General features: G+C 35.0%; 1 protein-coding gene across 8 annotated transcripts in view; it reads left to right on the top strand.

The window, feature by feature from the left end:
* The window catches only part of CEP85L (centrosomal protein 85L), a 227,477-nt gene that overhangs the window by 69,270 nt on the left and 139,510 nt on the right, over positions 1-18,697 (top strand). For all 8 annotated transcript variants that reach the window (XR_015251502.1, XM_086707691.1, XM_086707688.1 and 5 more), the window contains one exon: positions 5,222-5,383. Coding sequence is in view for 2 of the 8 variants with exons in the window: in XM_086707687.1 (XP_086563813.1) it covers positions 5,222-5,383 (162 nt within the window). In the remaining 6 variants the exon portion in view is untranslated. The remainder of the gene's footprint in view (positions 1-5,221; positions 5,384-18,697) is intronic.

Here is an 18,697-nt window from a genome sequence, read left to right as displayed (position 1 = left end):
AATACTTAGGTGGTGATGATGATGATGGCATAAAAACATCTCACACAGTTCTTGCCTTACAGTTACTGGATTTTCATGCAAAGACATACAACAGGTAAATTTTTTAACTGTATGGCATGATGATTATTTCTATTCATTAAGTGGAAGTGGATCATCATAAAGGTCTTCATCTGTGTTGTGTTTCATGTTGAATGGGGAGGAGGAGGAAAAAAAGGAGGGTCTTGCTTTCTCAGGAGTAGTAGAGATGGAGGAGGTGAAAGGGAAGACAGTAGAGGCAAGCAAACTTGGTATAACTTTACATAAATACATCATAATTTTGGTCTGACTTTTTCGGTTTCTCAAAAATGTTTCTATACAGTACAAGTGACTTTTCTACCATTTGCCTTAGTTTTAGTGCTTGTATCATGGAAAGGCCATGTTGTAAAAGAAGTCAAAGCAGTCTTGAGTAATCAGAACCATTCTGCCAGATTGTTTAATGTCAGTTTGTTTTCTGACAATGCTTCTATGTCGTCTTTTTCGTTGTCTGGCATTGGTTTAGAAGCACTCATCTCTATCAAACCATCTTCTGTTAATTTCTCTGTTGTGGTATCTATTTGCTTTTGAATTTCCTCAAGACCCGTATCTTGAAAGCCTTAATTTCCCACCTATTTTGCCATATCCACATCTGTTTCGCGATTCCTTTGACTGGCTCTGTCGTTAATCCTGTGAAGTTATGTGTAACATCTTGACACTGTTTTCTCCAGCAGGAATTTATTGTTTCAGGGTCGATGGCTTTCACAGCTTTTTCTGTAACGATGTTGGTATCTTAAATGGTGTAATCCTTCCAGACTTTTATGATATCCTCTCTTTTGGGGTTCTCTTCCATAATGTTTTCAATGCTTTCCATAGGGAACCATGCAAAATGAATCTTAAAGGTCCTTATGACCTCTTGATCTAGAGGCTGAATTAAAGACCTTGTATTAGGGACAGGTAAGCCACTTTGATATCTTTGGTGTTCAACTCATAAGGTTCTAGGTGGTCAGGGGCATTGTCCAATACCAAAAGGGCTTTGAAAAGCAATCCCTTACTGGCAAGGTACTTCCTGACTTCAGGGACAAAGCATCAGTGGAACCAGTCTAGAAAAAGCGTTCTTGTTCAGCCTGTTCTACAACCAAAAGTCTGGCTGCTGATGGTTACCTTTTTCCTTCAAGGCCTGGGGGTTAGCAGCTTTACAGACAAGGACAGTCCTGATCATACACCTGACTGCATTTGCACAAAACAATAGAGTCAGCTTATCCCTTCCTGCATTAAATTTGGTGCTCGTTCCTCTTCCTTACTAATAAATATCCTTTGTGGAAATTTTTTTCCAGAGTAGGATACATTTGTCTGCCGTTCAGGCAGATATCCTTTCTCGTCAGTGATTTTTGTAATGGTGTTTGGGAGCTCCTCTGCTGCCTCTTGGTCTCAGAAGCCGCTTCTCCTGTTATCTTGACATTTTTAAAGCCAAACTTCTTTCTCAAATTATCAAACCATCCTGTGCTGGTATTAAATTCTTCAGTTTTATTAACTTCACCTTCCTTTGCCTTAAGTTGTCATGTACTGTAATGAGACTGCTTTTTCTCAAATCAATCTAGAGTCTATAGGTAGGCCATTCTTAACGGCAGTTTTGCACCCACCTACAAGCTGTATTTTCAAATCAAGAAAAAAAAAATTCATAAAGTTTCCCATATTTTTGCTCTCCTGCTGGTGTAGCTGCAGCAACAGCTTCGCAAATTTCCTTTTCTTTCTTTCTTTCTTTCTTTCTTTCTTTCTTTCTTTCTTTCTTTCTTTCTTTCTTTCTTTCTTTAACAATGGTCTTGATATTGGATTCATTTATCTAGAAATAGAAAGCAACTATATGTACTCAAACGGTAGTACATATCAAGCATTCACCTTTTTCTTTCTAATGTCCTGACTTTTCTGCTTCTTGGGAGCATTTCTAGCATCACCAGTGATACTTCATATGGGTCCCATGGCGTTGAAAGTTTATGTTATTGCACAAAACATGAACTATGAAAACTATGTGAGACCCATGAGAGATCAGTTTATTGTGCTACACATACTAGAGATGATTACCTTCACGTGGCTTTTTAAATGGATGCTCGCAACACGTGAGTTCACTGCAATAGCAACAAGTGGCTGTAAAATCATTACAGCAGTATACTGTGTACTACAGTTAATTTTATGCAGTTATGATTTATTATTACATCTTTGCATTTATTTACATTTCTCTTTGAATGGCACCATGTATGTTGTGGAAGTGTTTATGTAAGTTTTGATAAATTGTAACTTTTTGTAATAGGATTTTTATATATTTTATGGGAGTAAATGATAAAATAGGACTAGCATCTACATATATTTTATGTGTTCATGACAAATCTAACTTTTTCTTAAGTTTTTTGTTATTTCTAGGCTACTTGGTGTGTCTGCAAGTTTTTTCATACTGTCACAAATCTCCAGGAAGTTTTCTGATATGTTTACTTAAAAAATTCCACATATAAGGGGAGTCGCTCAGTTCAGACCCATTGTTGTTCAAGGAACAACTATAATTTTAAAAATCTAAACCTTTATTTTTTAATTTCTCGGTTAGTAAGATTGGACATTGTTTCATATCTTTATTTGGCATTTACATGTACTCCCAGCCTATTTATGCTATTTGCTGGGTATTTCTGAAAAATATTTCTCCAATAGGTTTGCATATGGGAGAGAAAGTAGCGGACTGGTTACCCTTTTTGATAATGGTTTAGACAGGACTTTGAGTTCATATACAGGGGATATTACCTGAGGAGCCAATTGAAGCAAACATTTTGGTATAGATTATACGCAGATCAGAGAACAGGCCTGGTTACAGAATACTTTCACTTGGTGCTTTTATAGGTGAGTAATTAATTAAGTGAATTAAAGTAAGTCCCATTCAGAGAGAGGTCTGGAACCTACAGAGTTTTAAGTGGTTGTTCTGGACATCAAAGCTTGTAGAAGTGTCTCTGGTCAATATTTTAAATTTTTAGTTAGTTTAAATGTATATGGTTTTCAAGGCTACTTATTTGTTTTATTTATTTATTTATTTATTTATTTATTTTTTTCAACGTTTATTTATTTTTGGGACAGAGAGAGACAGAGCATGAACGGGGGAGGGGCAGAGAGAGAGGGAGACACAGAATCGGAAACAGGCTCCAGGCTCTGAGCCATCAGCCCAGAGCCCGATGCGGGGCTCGAACTCCCGGACCGCGAGATCGTGACTTGGCTGAAGTCGGACGCTTAACCGACTGCGCCACCCAGGCGCCCCTACTTATTTGTTTTATACATCTATGAAACCAAAACATTTAATTTATAAATTACATGTAAATAGAAATTCAAACTAATGTTAACATGACATAATGTTTTATTAAAACTAAAGATTTAATGTTAGAATTAATATTGGTAGAAACCAGCTTCAGTTCTGGTTTTATTATTAATCTGTTTATGAATTTTGATTTTTTAATATTAATATAAAGAATGGCTATCCTGAAGGTGTGGTAAAATGATTTAATTCATTTTATGGACATGTTTATCTTTCTGTGATCCTTATGTTGAAATCTAAAAACTTTATTTTTTCTAAAGACTACTAAAGGGCACTTGTGTGCCAGTTTCAATACTGTGCCAGTTTGTAATTCTGTGAAGATGTCTTGTTTCATATCATGATAAGTGCCCCATGTGTTATTTGCTCTTTACTTAGAAGTAGCTGTACTCGTGAACATGAAACACAAATGTGGGCATTAAAATTACTCAGATCATCTGTAATGTGCTTATTAATTTTTTAAGGATGCATTGAAATGAAAGCCCCAAATTCTTATATAGAACTTGTTAACTTCCACAAGTCTTCAGGCTCCAATTTGAGAATCACTGTGTTAGCCATTCATAAAGATATGTGCTTCTATAGCTTTTATATAAAATTCAACAGATTCAAAATTGCTCTTTCAGATCATACTAACTTTTGTAAACTAGTAATAAATAGTTCACAGACTGGTACTGGTTCACAGATATACTTTGTGTGGCATTGTAATGGATACTAATTAATGAAGTATGCAGAAAAGCAAAATGAAGGATGAAACCACAAAAGGCAAATAAAAATTAAAAATGGAAAAGATAAGTAAAAATAAAGACTGAGAGAACATTGAAAAGTGATGTTAGCTAAAAAATAAAGATTTAATATAACTCAAGGGAAAATAGAGCAGAGAGCCAAGATGTTATGGTGTTTAACTTTTACCAAAACGTAACTAAAGAAATAAATACGCGATAATTTTAAATGTTAAGTGATAAGTATGTAATAGAAAAAAAAAAGATTTATTTTCCATTAGCATATTGCACTTAAATTATCATGCGGTATGATTCAATTAGGCTTTCCCTGGACCTCCATTCTCAGCTAATGCCTCTGTGTGGAATGATAGATGCCTGCATATCAAATATTCCAGAGCAGAGTGCTGGCATTTATAGACAGATAGATTTGACATTTTATTTTATTTTTTTTTTTTATTTTTAATTTTAGAGAGACTGTGAGTGGGGTATTGGGGTAGAGGAAGAGAGAGAGAATCCTAAGTAGGTGCCACGCTCAGTACAAAGCCACATGTGAGGCTTGATCCCACCACCCTGGGATTGTGACCTGAGCTGAAATCGAGTCAGATGCTCAATTGACTGAGCCACCCAGGCATCCCGATTTGACATTTTATTTTATTATTTTTTTTAATGTTTTTTATTTATTTTTGAGAGAGAGAGCATGAGTGGGAGAGGGGCAGAGAGAGGGAGACAGAAAATTTGAAGCAGGCTCTGTGCTAATTGCACAAAACTCAGAGTGGGGCTCCAGCTCACAAAGTATGAGCAGAAGTAGGATGCTCAACCAACTGAGCCACCCAAACACCCCCTGATTTGAAAGTTTTAACAAGGCAGCAGTATGTGTTTAATTAAAAGTTCAATACCTGTAAGGGGAAATCAGAGTCCTTCAGCAGAGGAAGCTGCTAAGTCAGCATTGAATTTTTAGGTGTATGATATGTAAGTTTATTTGATGAATCTTAGATATCACTGATCTATTTTAATTATTTGGGACAAAAAATAACCTTTTTTTTTCTTTTTTTTTTTTAGTTTATGTGTATTTTTTCTAAGGTCAAAAAAGATCTGTCTACTCATAGACATTGTAAATATGCTAACATTTGCATATTTTCCTTTGTAGGCCCAGATTATTCCTCATCAGCATGGTTACCTGGTAATGAGTCATTGTGGCAGGCCACAGCTGTTCCATCCAACCATCGAAATAATCATATCAGGAGACATAGTATAACTTCTGACAGTGGTGACACCGGCATTGGAACTTCTTGTTCTGACAGCGTGGAAGGTGAGCGGAAATTCTGAGTGTTTAGACATGAGCCTTCAGAATGGTTGTCATTGAGAACATTTAAGGGATGTATTTTGTTGTTCTAAAATAAGAAATTATAAAGTAGTGTTTGAATATTTAATAATGTTCAGTGTTGTTATATATCAGAATTCTTTCTCTGATCATATTAGTTTTTCCCTCATTCACTTTTAAACTATTTATTTTGAGATAATTGTAGATTCACATCCAATTTTAAGAGACAGTGCAGAGATTTTATGCATTCTTTATTCAGTACCTCCAACCCCCACCCATGGTAATATCTTGCAAAACTCTACACTATGGTATCACAACCAGGATATTGATACAGTCAAAATACAGAACATTTCTATCACTGCAGTGTATACTTCGTGTTGCTCATGCTCCCCCATCTCCCTTAACTCTTGGAATCCACTAATCTATTCTCTATTTTTATAACTTTTTCATTTCAAGAATGCTGTATAAGAGGAATCATACAGTATGTAACCCTTTAATTTTTTTTTTTTTTTTTTTTTTTTTTTTTACGATTCATTCAGGTTGTTGTGTATGTCAATAGTTTATTGCTAAGTAGTATTTGGCATTGGTGGCATTAGATAGACCACATTTTGCTTCACCATTTACCCACTGAAAGATACTTTTCAGTTTCAACTATTGGGAATAAAGCTGCTATAAGCATTCATGTGCAGGTTTTGGTATAAACATATGTCTTCATTTCTCTGTGGTAAACATTTAGGAATGAAGTTGCTGGTTGTATGGAAGTTGTATGTTTAGTTTTTAAAGAAATTGTCACACTGTTTTTCAGAGTGATTATTTCATTTCCATTTCATGGATCATCGTGAAGGATCTAGTTTTTTCTTCATTCTAGCTAGTATTGGTGGGTTTTTTTAAGTATTTTTCTTTTAATATTTTTTAATGTTTTTTTATATTAAATATCATTTATTGTCAAATTGGTTTCCATACAATACCCAGTGCTCATCCCAACAGGTGCCCTCCTCAATGCCCATCACTCACTTTCCCCTCTCCCCAACCCCCATCAACCCTCAGTTTGCTCTCAGTATTTAAGAGTCTCTTGGGCGCCTGGGTGGCGCAGTCGGTTAAGTGTCCGACTTCAGCCAGATCACGATCTCGCGGTCCGTGAGTTCGAGCCCCGCGTCAGGCTCTGGGCTGATGGCTCAGAGCCTGGAGCCTGTTTCCGATTCTGTGTCTCCCTGTCTCTCTGCCCCTCCCCCGTTCATGCTCTGTCTCTCTCTGTCCCAAAAATAAATAAACGTTGAAAAAAAAAATTAAAAAAAAAAGTCTCTTATGGTTTGCCTGTTTTATTTACTTTTGAGAGAGAGAGAGAGAGAGAGAGAGAGTGCGCGTGAGCGCAAATGGGGGAGGGGCAAAGAAAGAGGGAGATACAGAATTTGAAGCAGGCTCCAGACTCTGAGCTGTTAGCACAGAGCTTGACATGGAGCTCGAACCCACGAACCATGAGATCATGACCTGGGCTGAAGTCAGACACAACTGACTGAGCCGCCCAAGTGCCCTGCATTGGGCAAAAAAAATGAACTTCAATCTTAGTTGTACGAAAAGATTAAGTCACCATGTTTCGGTTTTCAACATCTTGTACATTCTAAGACAGGTTTGACCCTTGTCTGGCTCCAAAGAGGTAACCTCTAAACTCTTGGAATATCCTGCTTAATAAGAGTGTCTTTGTTTACCTGGGGACCTTGGTTTTCAACCTTGGTGGTTTTTAAATTCTGGCCTTTCTGATGAGAATGTAGTGGTATCACTGTGGTTTTAATTTTTATTTCCTTCAAGATTAATAATGTTGGACAATTTCTTCACATGCTTATTTTCCATCTCTATTCTCTTTGTTGGTATGTTTCTTCATGTCTTTTGCCCGTGTTTTAATCAGATTATTTCCTTTATTTTACTGTTGAGTTTTGAGAGTTCTTTATGTATTTCGGATACTAACCCTTTGTTGGCTATATGGTTTGCAAATATATTCTTCCACTCTGTAGCTTGTCTTTTTATTCTCTAAAAGTGTCTTTTGCATAAACATAAAATTGGATGTTTAGTGTGGTTTTTTTCTATATGGATTTTGCTTATAGGGTCAAGTCTAAGAACTCTTTGCCTAGTCCCAGATCTTGAAGATATTCTCTTAATTTTTTTCTTAAATTTTTATCATTTTTTCTTTTCCATTTAATTCCATGATCCATTTTTGAGTTAAATTTTTATAAAGTAAGTATGTTTGGGTGTCTCCAAGACCACCCTTCATACCAGTGATTTGCTTTAAGGAATCACAGAACTCAGAAGAGCTGTCATACTAATGGAATCAGCCATAGAGAAAGAAGCAAAGGGCAGGATCTAGGAGACACTAGGCCCAAACTTGCATTGTCTTCTCCCAGTGGAATTGTGTCTGCTTAATTCTCCCAGCAGTGATTTGTGACAGCACATACAGAGTTTTGCTAACCAGGCAAGTTCCACCCAAGCCTTGGTGTCCAGGATTTTTATTATGGTTTGGTTATGTTGGCATGGTTGACTCCATGTGTGGATTATCTTACTCTGTAGTCCTTGAGAGGTCAAGCTGGTATCACATGATTCAAGCCTTCCACCATAAATCGCATTATTAGCATAGACCATATGAAGCAACCCAAGGTCCCCAGGTAAACAAAGACACTCTTATTAAGCAGGATATATTAAGGTTTATAGGTTACCTCTTTGGAGCCAGATACGGGTCAAACCTGTCTTAGAATGTACAAGATGTTGAAAACCGAAACATGGTGACTTAATCTTTCCGTACAACTAAGATTGAAGTTCATGTTCTCTGCCCAATAAGTCTTGAAATTGGGTAGAATAATTATTCCCATTTTATTCTTTTTCAAAACAGTTTTTGCTATCTTCATTCCTTTGCTTTTCTATATGTTTTAATAATTTTGTCTATATGTACCAAAAATTTTGCTGAGAATTTTATAGGAATTGTGTTATCTATATATCACTTTGGGCAGAATTGACATATTTACTCTCTTCAGTTTTCTAGTCCATTAACGTGGTATAGTTCTCCATTTATTTAGATTTTAACTTTACTCACCAATGTTGTACATGTTTTGTTAGATTTATACCTGAATATTTCTTTTTTTTTTTTTTTTTTTGAGTGATTGTCAGTGGCACTGTATTTCCAATTTTGGTGTCCATATGTTGTTATTACAATAGAAGTAAAATTGATTTTTGTATATTTATTTTGTGACATTGCTGAACTCACTCTTTAGTTCTACGAGGTTTTTTTTTTTTGGTAGATTTCTTGGGATTTACTCTATGCACAATCATGCCATTAGTAAATAGGGATTTTCTTCCTTTCCAATCTATATGCCTTTTATTTCCTTTCCTTCACTTATTGCAGTGACCAGACCATCCAGAACAGTGTTGAAGATGAGCAGTAGGACTAGACGTTCTTGTCTTTTTCCTGATCTTACAGATGAAGTGCTTAGTCTTCCACTGTTAAGTAGCTGTGTAACAACTGTTAGTTGTAGGTTTTTCGTAGATGCCATTTATCAGTTTGAGGAAGTTTCCCTCAAATTGCTGAGATTTTTTTTTTTTTAATGAATGGGTATTAGATTTTGCAAATGCTTTGTCTACATCACTTGATAAATGATTTTCTTCTTTAGCTTGTTGATATGGTGGCAAGTTTTATTGCTTGATTTTTCAAATGGTGAGCCAGCTTTCCATCCCTGGAATAAACTTCACTTGGTCATAATGTATAATTCTTTACATATATTGCTGAATTCTATTTGTATTTTGTTAAGGAATTTTTCTGTGTATCCATAGAGATATTTGTCTGTAGTTTTCTTTTTTGAAGGAACTGTCTTATCCTGTTTTGATGTCAGGATAATACTAGCTTTATAAAATGAATTGGAAAGTATTCTCTCCTATTTTCTGGAAGAGAAATGTATGGAATGATATTCTGTAGATGTTCGGTAGCACTCTTCAGTGAAATAATCTGAGCCTAGAGATTTCTTTTTTCATAGTTTTAAAATAATGAATTCAGTTTCCTTAATAGTTATAGGGTTATTCAAATTATCTCTTTGAAATTGAATAAATTATGATAGTACCCGCTCAACCCCAAGGGAAGTGGTCTATTTTGTCTTAGTTGTCAAATTTATGTGTATAGAGTTGTTCATAGCTTTTTCTTATTATCTCTTGATGTCTGCAGCCTCTGTAGTGATAACCCTTGTTCCATTTCTGGTATTGTTAATTTGTGTTATCTTTTCTTTTTTCTTTTTTAGTCTTGATAGCAATTTGTCGGTTTTATTGATCTTTTCAAAGGATCAGTTCTTTCTTTCATTAATTCAGTTCAGTGATTTCTGCTATTTATTAATTTATTTCCTTTTGCTTTGGGTTTATTTTACTTCTTTTCTAAATTTTTAAGGTGGGAGATTAATCTGGTTAGTGATTTGAAACTTTCCCTCTTTTAGATGTATGCATTTGGTGCTATAATTTTTTCTGAGTACTGTTTTGGCTTTGTCCCACAAATTTTGATATGCTGTGTTCTCATTTAGTTTATTGTATTTTCTTAATTTACCTTGAGACTTCCTTTTGCCCTTAGTTATTTAGTAGTATGTTGTTTAGTTTCAAAGTGTTTGGTGTTTTCTGCCATCTTTTTCTTATTAATTCAAGTTTGATTGCGTTGTGGTCAGAAACATCTGATTTCAATTCTTTTAAATTTTTTGAGGTTTCTTTTAGGTCTTAGCTTATGTTTATTTTGTATATCTTCTGTGGGCACTTGAAAAGAATGTGTATTTTGTTGTTGTTGGGTTAAATGTTCTATAAATATTGATTAGGTCATGTTGGTAGTGGTGTTTTTTTCTATATCTTTGATTTTCTATGAAGCTTTTCAGCCAGTTGTTGAGAGAGCAGATTTTTAAAGTCTTAACTATAATTGTGGATTTGTATACTTTGGTTGGTTCTTTAAATTTTTGTTTCATATATTGTAGTTCTGGTGCTTGGTGCATATACATTTAGGATTTCTATGTACTCTTGGTGGATTGGCCCTTTTATTATTATATAGTAATCCTGTCTCTGGTAATTTTTTTGTACTGAAGTCTGCTTTATCTGATATTTATATAGCTGCTGTGGCTTTCCTTTGATTAATGTTTAAATGGTAAATGCTTTCCATTTTTTTACTTTCAACCATCTGTATCATTATAGTTGAAGTTACTTATGACAACATACAGTTGGATCATGAGTTACAATTCACTCTGCTGATCTCGGTCTTTTAATTGGTATATTTAGGCCATTTACATTTAATGGAATTATTGATTTATTGATACTTAAGTTCTCTGTCCTTTTTCTTTTTTCATATTCCTGCTTTCCTATGCATTGCTGGAACATTTTTAGAATTCCACTTGGATTTATCTAAAGTATTTTTTTAAAAACTTTATTAGAATGTGTGTGCATGTGCATGTGCACATGTGAATGGGGAGGGGCAGAGAGAGAGGGAGATTGAGATTCCCAAGCAGGCTCTGCGCTATCAGCATGGAGCCCAGTGTGAAGCTCGAACCCATGAACTATGAGATCATGAGTCAGACAGCTAACTGACTGAACCCCTCAGGTGCCCCTTTAGTATTTTTAAGTGTCTCTCTTTGTATAGCTCTTCTAGTGATTGCTCTAGGTATATGTGTATATATATATATATATATGTAATGTAAATAACTTACTTTAACAGTTTGAGTGGAGTATAGAATCCTTTTACCATCCCCCACTTATAATAGAATTGTTTCAAATATTATCTCTTTATATATTAATAACTATATTAGTGTCATAATATTTACTTCAACCATCAAACATAAGTTAGGAAACTCAAGAGCAAACAGACAGCCTATATTTGCTTTCTATGTTATTTTTTCCTTTATATTTTAAGGTTCTTTTTATTGTTTCCTTTTGGTTTAGCCATTTTTTAGGATACAAATTACCTGAATTTCTTTTCAACTGAGAATGTCTTGATTTTCCTTTGATTCCTGAAGGATAATTTCATTGGGTATTCAATTCTAGTTTGACTTTTTTTTTTTTTAGTACTTGAAAAGTATTGTGCCATTTCTTTCTGGCCTCCATGGTCTGATGGCAGATCTCTTGTCATTTTCCTCTGGCTACTCTAAAAATTATTTTCTTTGTCTTCAGACTTTAGAAATTAAGTATCACATGTCTTTGGGTGGATTTCTTTGGGTTTTTCCTCTTTGGGATTTGTACAGCCTCTTGAATCTGAACTTCCTGCCAAACCTGGGAAGTGTCCAACCATAATTTTCTTTGATTACTTGAGTCTTTCCCTCTTTCCTTCCAGGACTCTGATGGAACAAATCATAAATCTTTTGTTATTGTCCTACAGGCTTCTGATACTCTGTTCCTTTTTTTCCTCCCTCTCCAATTTTTTATTTGTTATTTAGACTGGGTACTTTTTATTATTTTGTCTTCCAGTTCACTGACTTTTGGGGGGGGTCCACTCCATTCTAATGGTGAGCCCATCTGCTGAGCTTATTTTTGTTACTGTACTTTTCAGCTCTAAAATATTTATTTATTTATTTATTTATTTATTTATTTATTTATTTTTATGTGTTTTATTTCTTAGCTGATGCTTTGTTGTCATTTGTTTCAGTCATGCCTGTATTGTTCATCAAAGCAATTTTATAATGATTTCTTTAAAATCCTTACCAGAGAGTTCTTAACAATTCTGTTATCTTGGTGTTGACATCTATTTATTTATTTTTGCATTTATTTTGGGAATTTATTCTTTGTATGGCAAATGATTTTCAACTGAAATTTGGAGTATTTTGTACAGTTATGAGATTGTAGATTTATTTACTACATGGCAAATATTGTTACATTTATACTTTTATCACATGTCTTATAATTATAAACACATAAGTATATGTAATATAAAATTATTTTAAATATTTATTAGTATGTTTAAACCTTTCCTATTAGCTGATTTTGTAAGATACTGCTCTGGCATGTGAAATGAGGAGGGGTACTACTTCCTTACTGCCAGATGGAGCTAGAAGTCTAGGTTCCCCACTTGGCCTCTGTTGATACCTGACGAGTTTGGAGGGGAGTGCCTTGTTACTGCTAGGTGGGGGTAGAAGTCCAGGTTTTCAGGTCATCATTACTGACACCATTTGTGTGTGACCTCTGTATTGCTGGGAGATGGTGAATGTCGAGCCTCTCTGTTAGGCAGGCCCCTCTGATATAACATAAGAATATATATGTGCATAGTGGTTATCCATACTGCCAGACAGGGATGAAAATCATGTCTCCCTACTTGGCCTTCTTTGGAATTACCCTGGTGAGGCTATTTTAGAGAACTTTGTTATAGCATGGCAAGATTGGAAGTCTAGGCTCTCCACTTACTTTTGTTGGTGTGAGTGGAAGTAGGGCTGCAGTTTTTTGTATGGTGTTTGGCTGGAGAAGAGTGTTTACTGTCTGGAAAATTTCTGTCATTTTAGGCTTCCTCTTCCCTGGTCCATTGGCTAGGGAGAACAGGCTTTTCTGGGACTTTTTTGGGCCATGCCCATGGTTCTTTCGGGTGGCTGTTTGTTTGTTTGTTTGTTTTCAGCTTCAAAGCTGGGTGGCAAAAAGAAAACTCAAGGAATTCACTGTCTCGTTCTTGGGGTCCTGAGTTTCTTAGCTGGTCTGCCATATATTCTCCAACTTTTAGTCTTATGTTTGTTTTACATATAATGTCTAGGGCTTTTAGTTGCGTTTAGTAGTAAATATAGGGAAGAGTGTGTGCTTTCCATTATCTCACCAGTGTTTTCTCACAGATGTTAATAAAAATCTTAACTATTACTGTTTGCCATAACTTTGCTAGTAGTTGCATTGAATATTGATTTCATTATGGTCTTGCATCTGTTGTTAGTTGACTATTTAAAACATACAACTCAAGGAAAGGAAGGAAATATATACAAGGTGGTGAAGGGGCAGATAAATAGGAGTGTGAATTGTAAAAAATAATAATTGTAAGACAAGTATTCTTTTGTTAAATTGAAACATTAATATAATTTAAGTATATGGTACCTCTGTTTCTTTAACTTTCTTTTTTATGTTCCCTAAATATAAGATTTTATATCCTGTTTTCACAGCCTTATTTAGTTTATAAATGGATACTCTTAGAACTGTTGATTTTATTGTAAGTCTGTTTAGGTTTTATTCATATTTTTGTCTCTTGAAGTGAAATTGACAGGGTATATTGGCAGTTGTCTAGTGGAGTTTTTTTACTTGATTGATCTGAAATAACATTTTAGTATAGTATTCTACATGTACTACTACTGACATTTATTTTAGAGTCCTTCAGCGGGAAGCTGGTGATATTCCTGAAATATTAAAGAAAATGTCCCATTGTAGAGACTTTTTTCAAGCTTTCAGCATACTAATGGTCTGTTATCTTAAGCCGTAAATGATAAGTAGGATTATTTTCTTTTGGTAGTAGTCATAGTGTTAGAATTGGATGGGTCTTTAGAGAAAATATAATTAATTAGACCATTATATAAATGAGTAAATTAATTCCCAAAAGATTTAATGACTGCTCTTACTAATATGGTAGTTAAGAGCTTACGCTGTGTTTAAACCTGTTGTCATGTAATTATCTTTGCAACCTTGAATAATTTCTCATTTCAGCCTTATATTTTTCATCTCTCATTTGGAGATAACTTGTTTTTATGTATTATGAAGATTTAACAGCCTGACTTTTAAATTGCTTAGTGCAGTTCTTTGCATTACCATCATTGATTTTAAAACGATTTGTGTTCTCCTTCCTTGATCTCTTTTTTGTGTCTCTTTCCTCAGATTTCTCTGTCTTAGGAAGTTTACCAGCTGGCTTATCTAAAACAGTGTTGCTTCTACTGCCACCCTCACAGTTTTGTACCCACACCCTTGCTTTATTTTGGGTTTGTTTATTCTGTCATAGAATAGGAACTGGTATTTACTGGATGCTCAATTTTGTTCAACAAAACAGTGCATATATAGATTTTCGGTTAAGGTTCCTGTTTTTAGCCTGCTTTTGTACCTGATATTTCTGAGGTTACACCCTCTTTGATGTTCTCCTAAATGAACTCCCTGTGCTACATTTCCAGACTTGTATTTTATGCCACGTATTCTGTTCTGCTTCAATAATTAGCCCTTTATTTTCCACCTTCTGGGATTTTCTTGCAATTTTTTTCTCTGATGGTCCTGTAATTTTCATTGCCATGAGTTTCTACTGTCATTTTGTTGAGCCTTGAAAGGGAGAGAATATAACTTTGTGTGCTCAGACAGTAATCTTGAACCAGAAAATCTGTGAGACAGATATAAATGAAAAACCAAGAGAGGGGCACCTGGATAGCTCAGTCAGTTAAATGTCTGACTCTTGGTTTAGTCATGATCGTGCAGTCGTGAATTCAAGCCTTTCCCCACATCGGGCTCTGGGCTGCTGGTGTAGAGCCTGCTTGGGGTTCTCTCTCTCCTTTTCTCTCTGGCTCTCCCCCACTCTGTCTCTCAAAATAAATAAATAAACTTAAAAAAAAAAACAGAAAAAGAACTAAAAAAGGTTATACAACTTTTCCTTAGTGTCAGCTATTCTGTGTATTTCTTCTACTTCGCCATTTTTTTTAAAAAAGTAATAAACGCACATTTAAAAAAGCATAAAGGTGAACATAATTTTAAAAGCAAATTTGTATTTCAAATATCATTAAATTTGTGGTCTTTGAAAAATTTGAACCTATATATTATTAAATAGAATAAAAAGTGAAATCTCCCTTTATTTTCCCTTCTTTAATTCTTGCTTTCTTTTCAAAGGTAACAGATACTCTCAGTGTGTTCCATATTCTTCCAGATCTTTTGTGTACATTTATTCACCTACACACAAGTTTTAAAATAAAACTAAAACTGGATCATTCCATATATGTTTGTGATTTGCTTTCCATTTTTTTTGTCTTATTTATATTGGATTTCTTTAAAAAATTAATTTTCATTGTAAATGAATCACATGACCTAGTCCACATCACCTCCTAGAATTGCCTTTTCTCCAAGGACATTCAAACATTCAAATGTTGAGGTAAGATTGGGACTGGGTTTGACCTCCTGGGCATTTAAGAGTAAAATAGACTTCTTTGGGTGGGGGATGGGGGATATTTTTTGATGTATTAGAAGCAACACACAGAATGAATAAGTCTTACCAGTTTACAACAGATGAGCCAAATCACAAGTTGGAATAAAATAAAAGGCTAGAATATCTGTTATATATATATTTCTCTAGCAAACGTATCAACTTAAGTATTCAAAAAAATTTTTTTTAATGTTTATTTATTTTTGAGAGAGAGAGACACAGAGTGTGAGTGGGAGAGGGTCAGAGAGAGAGGGAGACACAGAATCTGAAGCAGACTCCAGGCTCTGAGCTGTCAGCACAGAGCCCGATGCAGGGCTCGAACCCATGAACTGTGAGATCATGATCCGAGCTGGAGTAGGATGCTTAACCGACTGAGCCACCTGGCCGCGCGCCCCATCAACTTAAGTACTTCTTAAAAACACATTTATTTGATTTAATGAAAATTCAAAAGTTTTGAATGAACACTGATAAAAGATAGTAAATTTAAGAAATGACACACTGGGAATAAATACTTGAAATAAAACTACATGGAAATAATAATTCATGTTATTTAAAGAGCTTCTACAAATAAGGACAATGCCCCCAAATAGGTATTCATTTATAAAATTCAAAATGTTTTATAATTTTAAATATTTTATAGATAAAAAGTAAACAATTCATGGGAAAAGTACAGATGCCCAATAAGCATCAAAAAGATGAACAAAGTCATAGTGAAATAAAAGTCTGAATGATGGGATACTGCTTTCCAGGAACAGGGGGAAATTGTCCCTTTTCCCCAAAAATAGACTCTAATATTCAGAGTCTGAGTGTAGCTGGGAAAAGTAGTACTCTCATAACTGGTACATATATTCAGCCTTTATAGAGGAAAACTTGGCAGTGATAACTAACAACTTTCTAGCTGTTACTATGTCTTAGGTACTTTACACAATAATTCATTTAATCCTCACAATAACCATCTAATGGAGGAAGTGAGACACAAAGACGTCAATTACCTGTAAATATCCTAGGTAAAGTATAAATATTCTTGATTTAGCACACAGACAGGTGAACAAAGGTCATACATACAAATATAGTCACTGTAGCACTGTTTAGTAAAAGTTTAGAGACAACTTTAAGTATATTAATAGGGACATGGTTATATATTTCACTGTGTATCCAGTTAAAATAATTAGGTAGCTTTATCTGTGCAAACCTAGAAATTCAAGCAGGACTCTACCTTAAGACAACAAGTTGAATACTGTCCTTTAATTTACCTAACTCCTTTCTGAAATCCCTCTGAAACTCGGGGGAAAACAAATAACACTATGGTGACAAGGAGAACAAGACAAAACAAGAGTGAAATTCTGGGAGCTATAATTCAGAACAAGTAAATTTTTCTAGCAGATCCCAAAGAGTTGAATCCTAAACCAGCAACAAAAATTCAGGAGCAAGCTGTATATATATTAGCAAGCTGTAATAATATAGTATATATTATTAAAAGTCCTCAATAAGGTCCAGGAACTGGTAGTACCTGGATTGCCAGGTTTCTCCACTGTATAGTAACTCTTCCACTTTTTTTTTTTTCAAGTTTATTTCTTTATTTTGAGAGAGAGCATGAGCTTGCATGCAAATGTGGGGGGGGGGGGGGCGCAAAGAGAGAGGGAGAGGGAGAGAATACCAAGCAGCCTCTGTGCTGTCAGTGCAGAGCCTGTGGGCTCCATCCCATGAACCATGAGATCATTACCTGAGCCAAAATCAAGAGTCAACACTTAACCAACTGAACCACCCAGGCACCCCTTCTGCTTTCTACTGTATTATGTTATTTGGATGCAGTCTTAGGGGGAGTATTAAACTCCACCTCCTAGAAGAGGAAGTACCTGAATTTAATATTTAGAATTATTCTTTAAAATTTATTTGTCCTTTCTATTCCATTTATTTATTCACTTGTTTGTATCAATGTGGGCTCATGTATTATACCTACTTTTTTTTTTTAATTAAGCTTCAAACTTTATTAGAATTTACCAGTTTTTTATTAATGTTCTCCTGCTCCTAGTTCCTATTCAGGATACCATATTACTTTTAGTTGTAATGTCTCCCTTAATCTCCTTTGGTCTGTTACAATTTCTCATGCTTTCCTTTTTTCATAACCTTAAGAGTGTTGAGGAACACTGGTTAGGTATTTTATAGAATGCCCCTCAAATTGGATTTGTTTGATGTTTTCTCATGATTACATTGAGATTATGCTTTTTGGGAAGAAGAGTACAGAGATGAAAGTGTCATATGTCAGGGGGTACATGATATTTATCTGATACCAGTGGTGATGTTAACCTTGATCTCTTGGTTAAAATGTGTTTTCTGAGTTTCTCCACTATAAAACTATTATTTTGCCTTTTCATATTCTATTCTTTGGAAGCAAATCACTAAGTCCAGCCCAAACATAAAGTGGTTGTGGGGTACTGAGTTCTATATCCTGGAGGGGAAAATATGTATATAATTTGGAATTAGTTTTTTTTTTTTTTTAAGGTAGGCATCATGTCCAACATGGAGCCCAATGTGGGGCTTAAACTCACGACACTGAGATCAAGACTTGAGCTGAGATCAAGAGCTGGGCAGTTAATGGACTGAGCCACCCAGGTGCCCCAAATTGGAATTCTTTTATAAGAAAGATTCATCCTTATCTCCCTCATTTATATCAGTATGGACTATGCATATATATTTTATTTTTTTGGGTTATGATTCAATAATATTTATTTTGTTGTTCAAATTATTACAGCTTTGTTCCATTAGGAACTCTTTCATGTTGGCTCCTGTGACACTTTCTGCCCCACACCCATCCTTTTGTTTTTGAGCATTTCCTAATTTTGGGTACTATAAAGTGTCCCATGCTCGTCTTATATTTTCTCTACCCTCACCCTGGAATCAGTGATTTCTTCAAGGAGCTCTGGTTCTTTTTATTGGAGAATGGTATTTAGAAATCAAGATCTGGGTGCTGGGAATGCTTGTTACTGCTGGGGTGTCATGGCCTCTAGGCTGTCCCAGAGGACAGAGCTAGGCTATGCAGGTATGTCTACCAACTTGTGTATACACACATATCTATAATTGTTTCTGCGTGTATTCATCAGTATTTATATTAAGATAAATATATGTTTCATGCTGATATCTCTTGACTTAATCCAGTAAAGTAGAGCTTATTTTAGCCTTTTCCT

This window comes from Puma concolor, chromosome B2 (assembly GCF_028749965.1).
Source record: "Puma concolor isolate L17-30 chromosome B2, mPumCon1.1.hap2, whole genome shotgun sequence".
NCBI classification, from domain to species: Eukaryota; Metazoa; Chordata; class Mammalia; order Carnivora; family Felidae; genus Puma; species Puma concolor.
The sequence above is the reverse complement of the archived record's forward strand: the minus strand, read 5'-3'. Positions and strand labels throughout refer to the sequence as shown.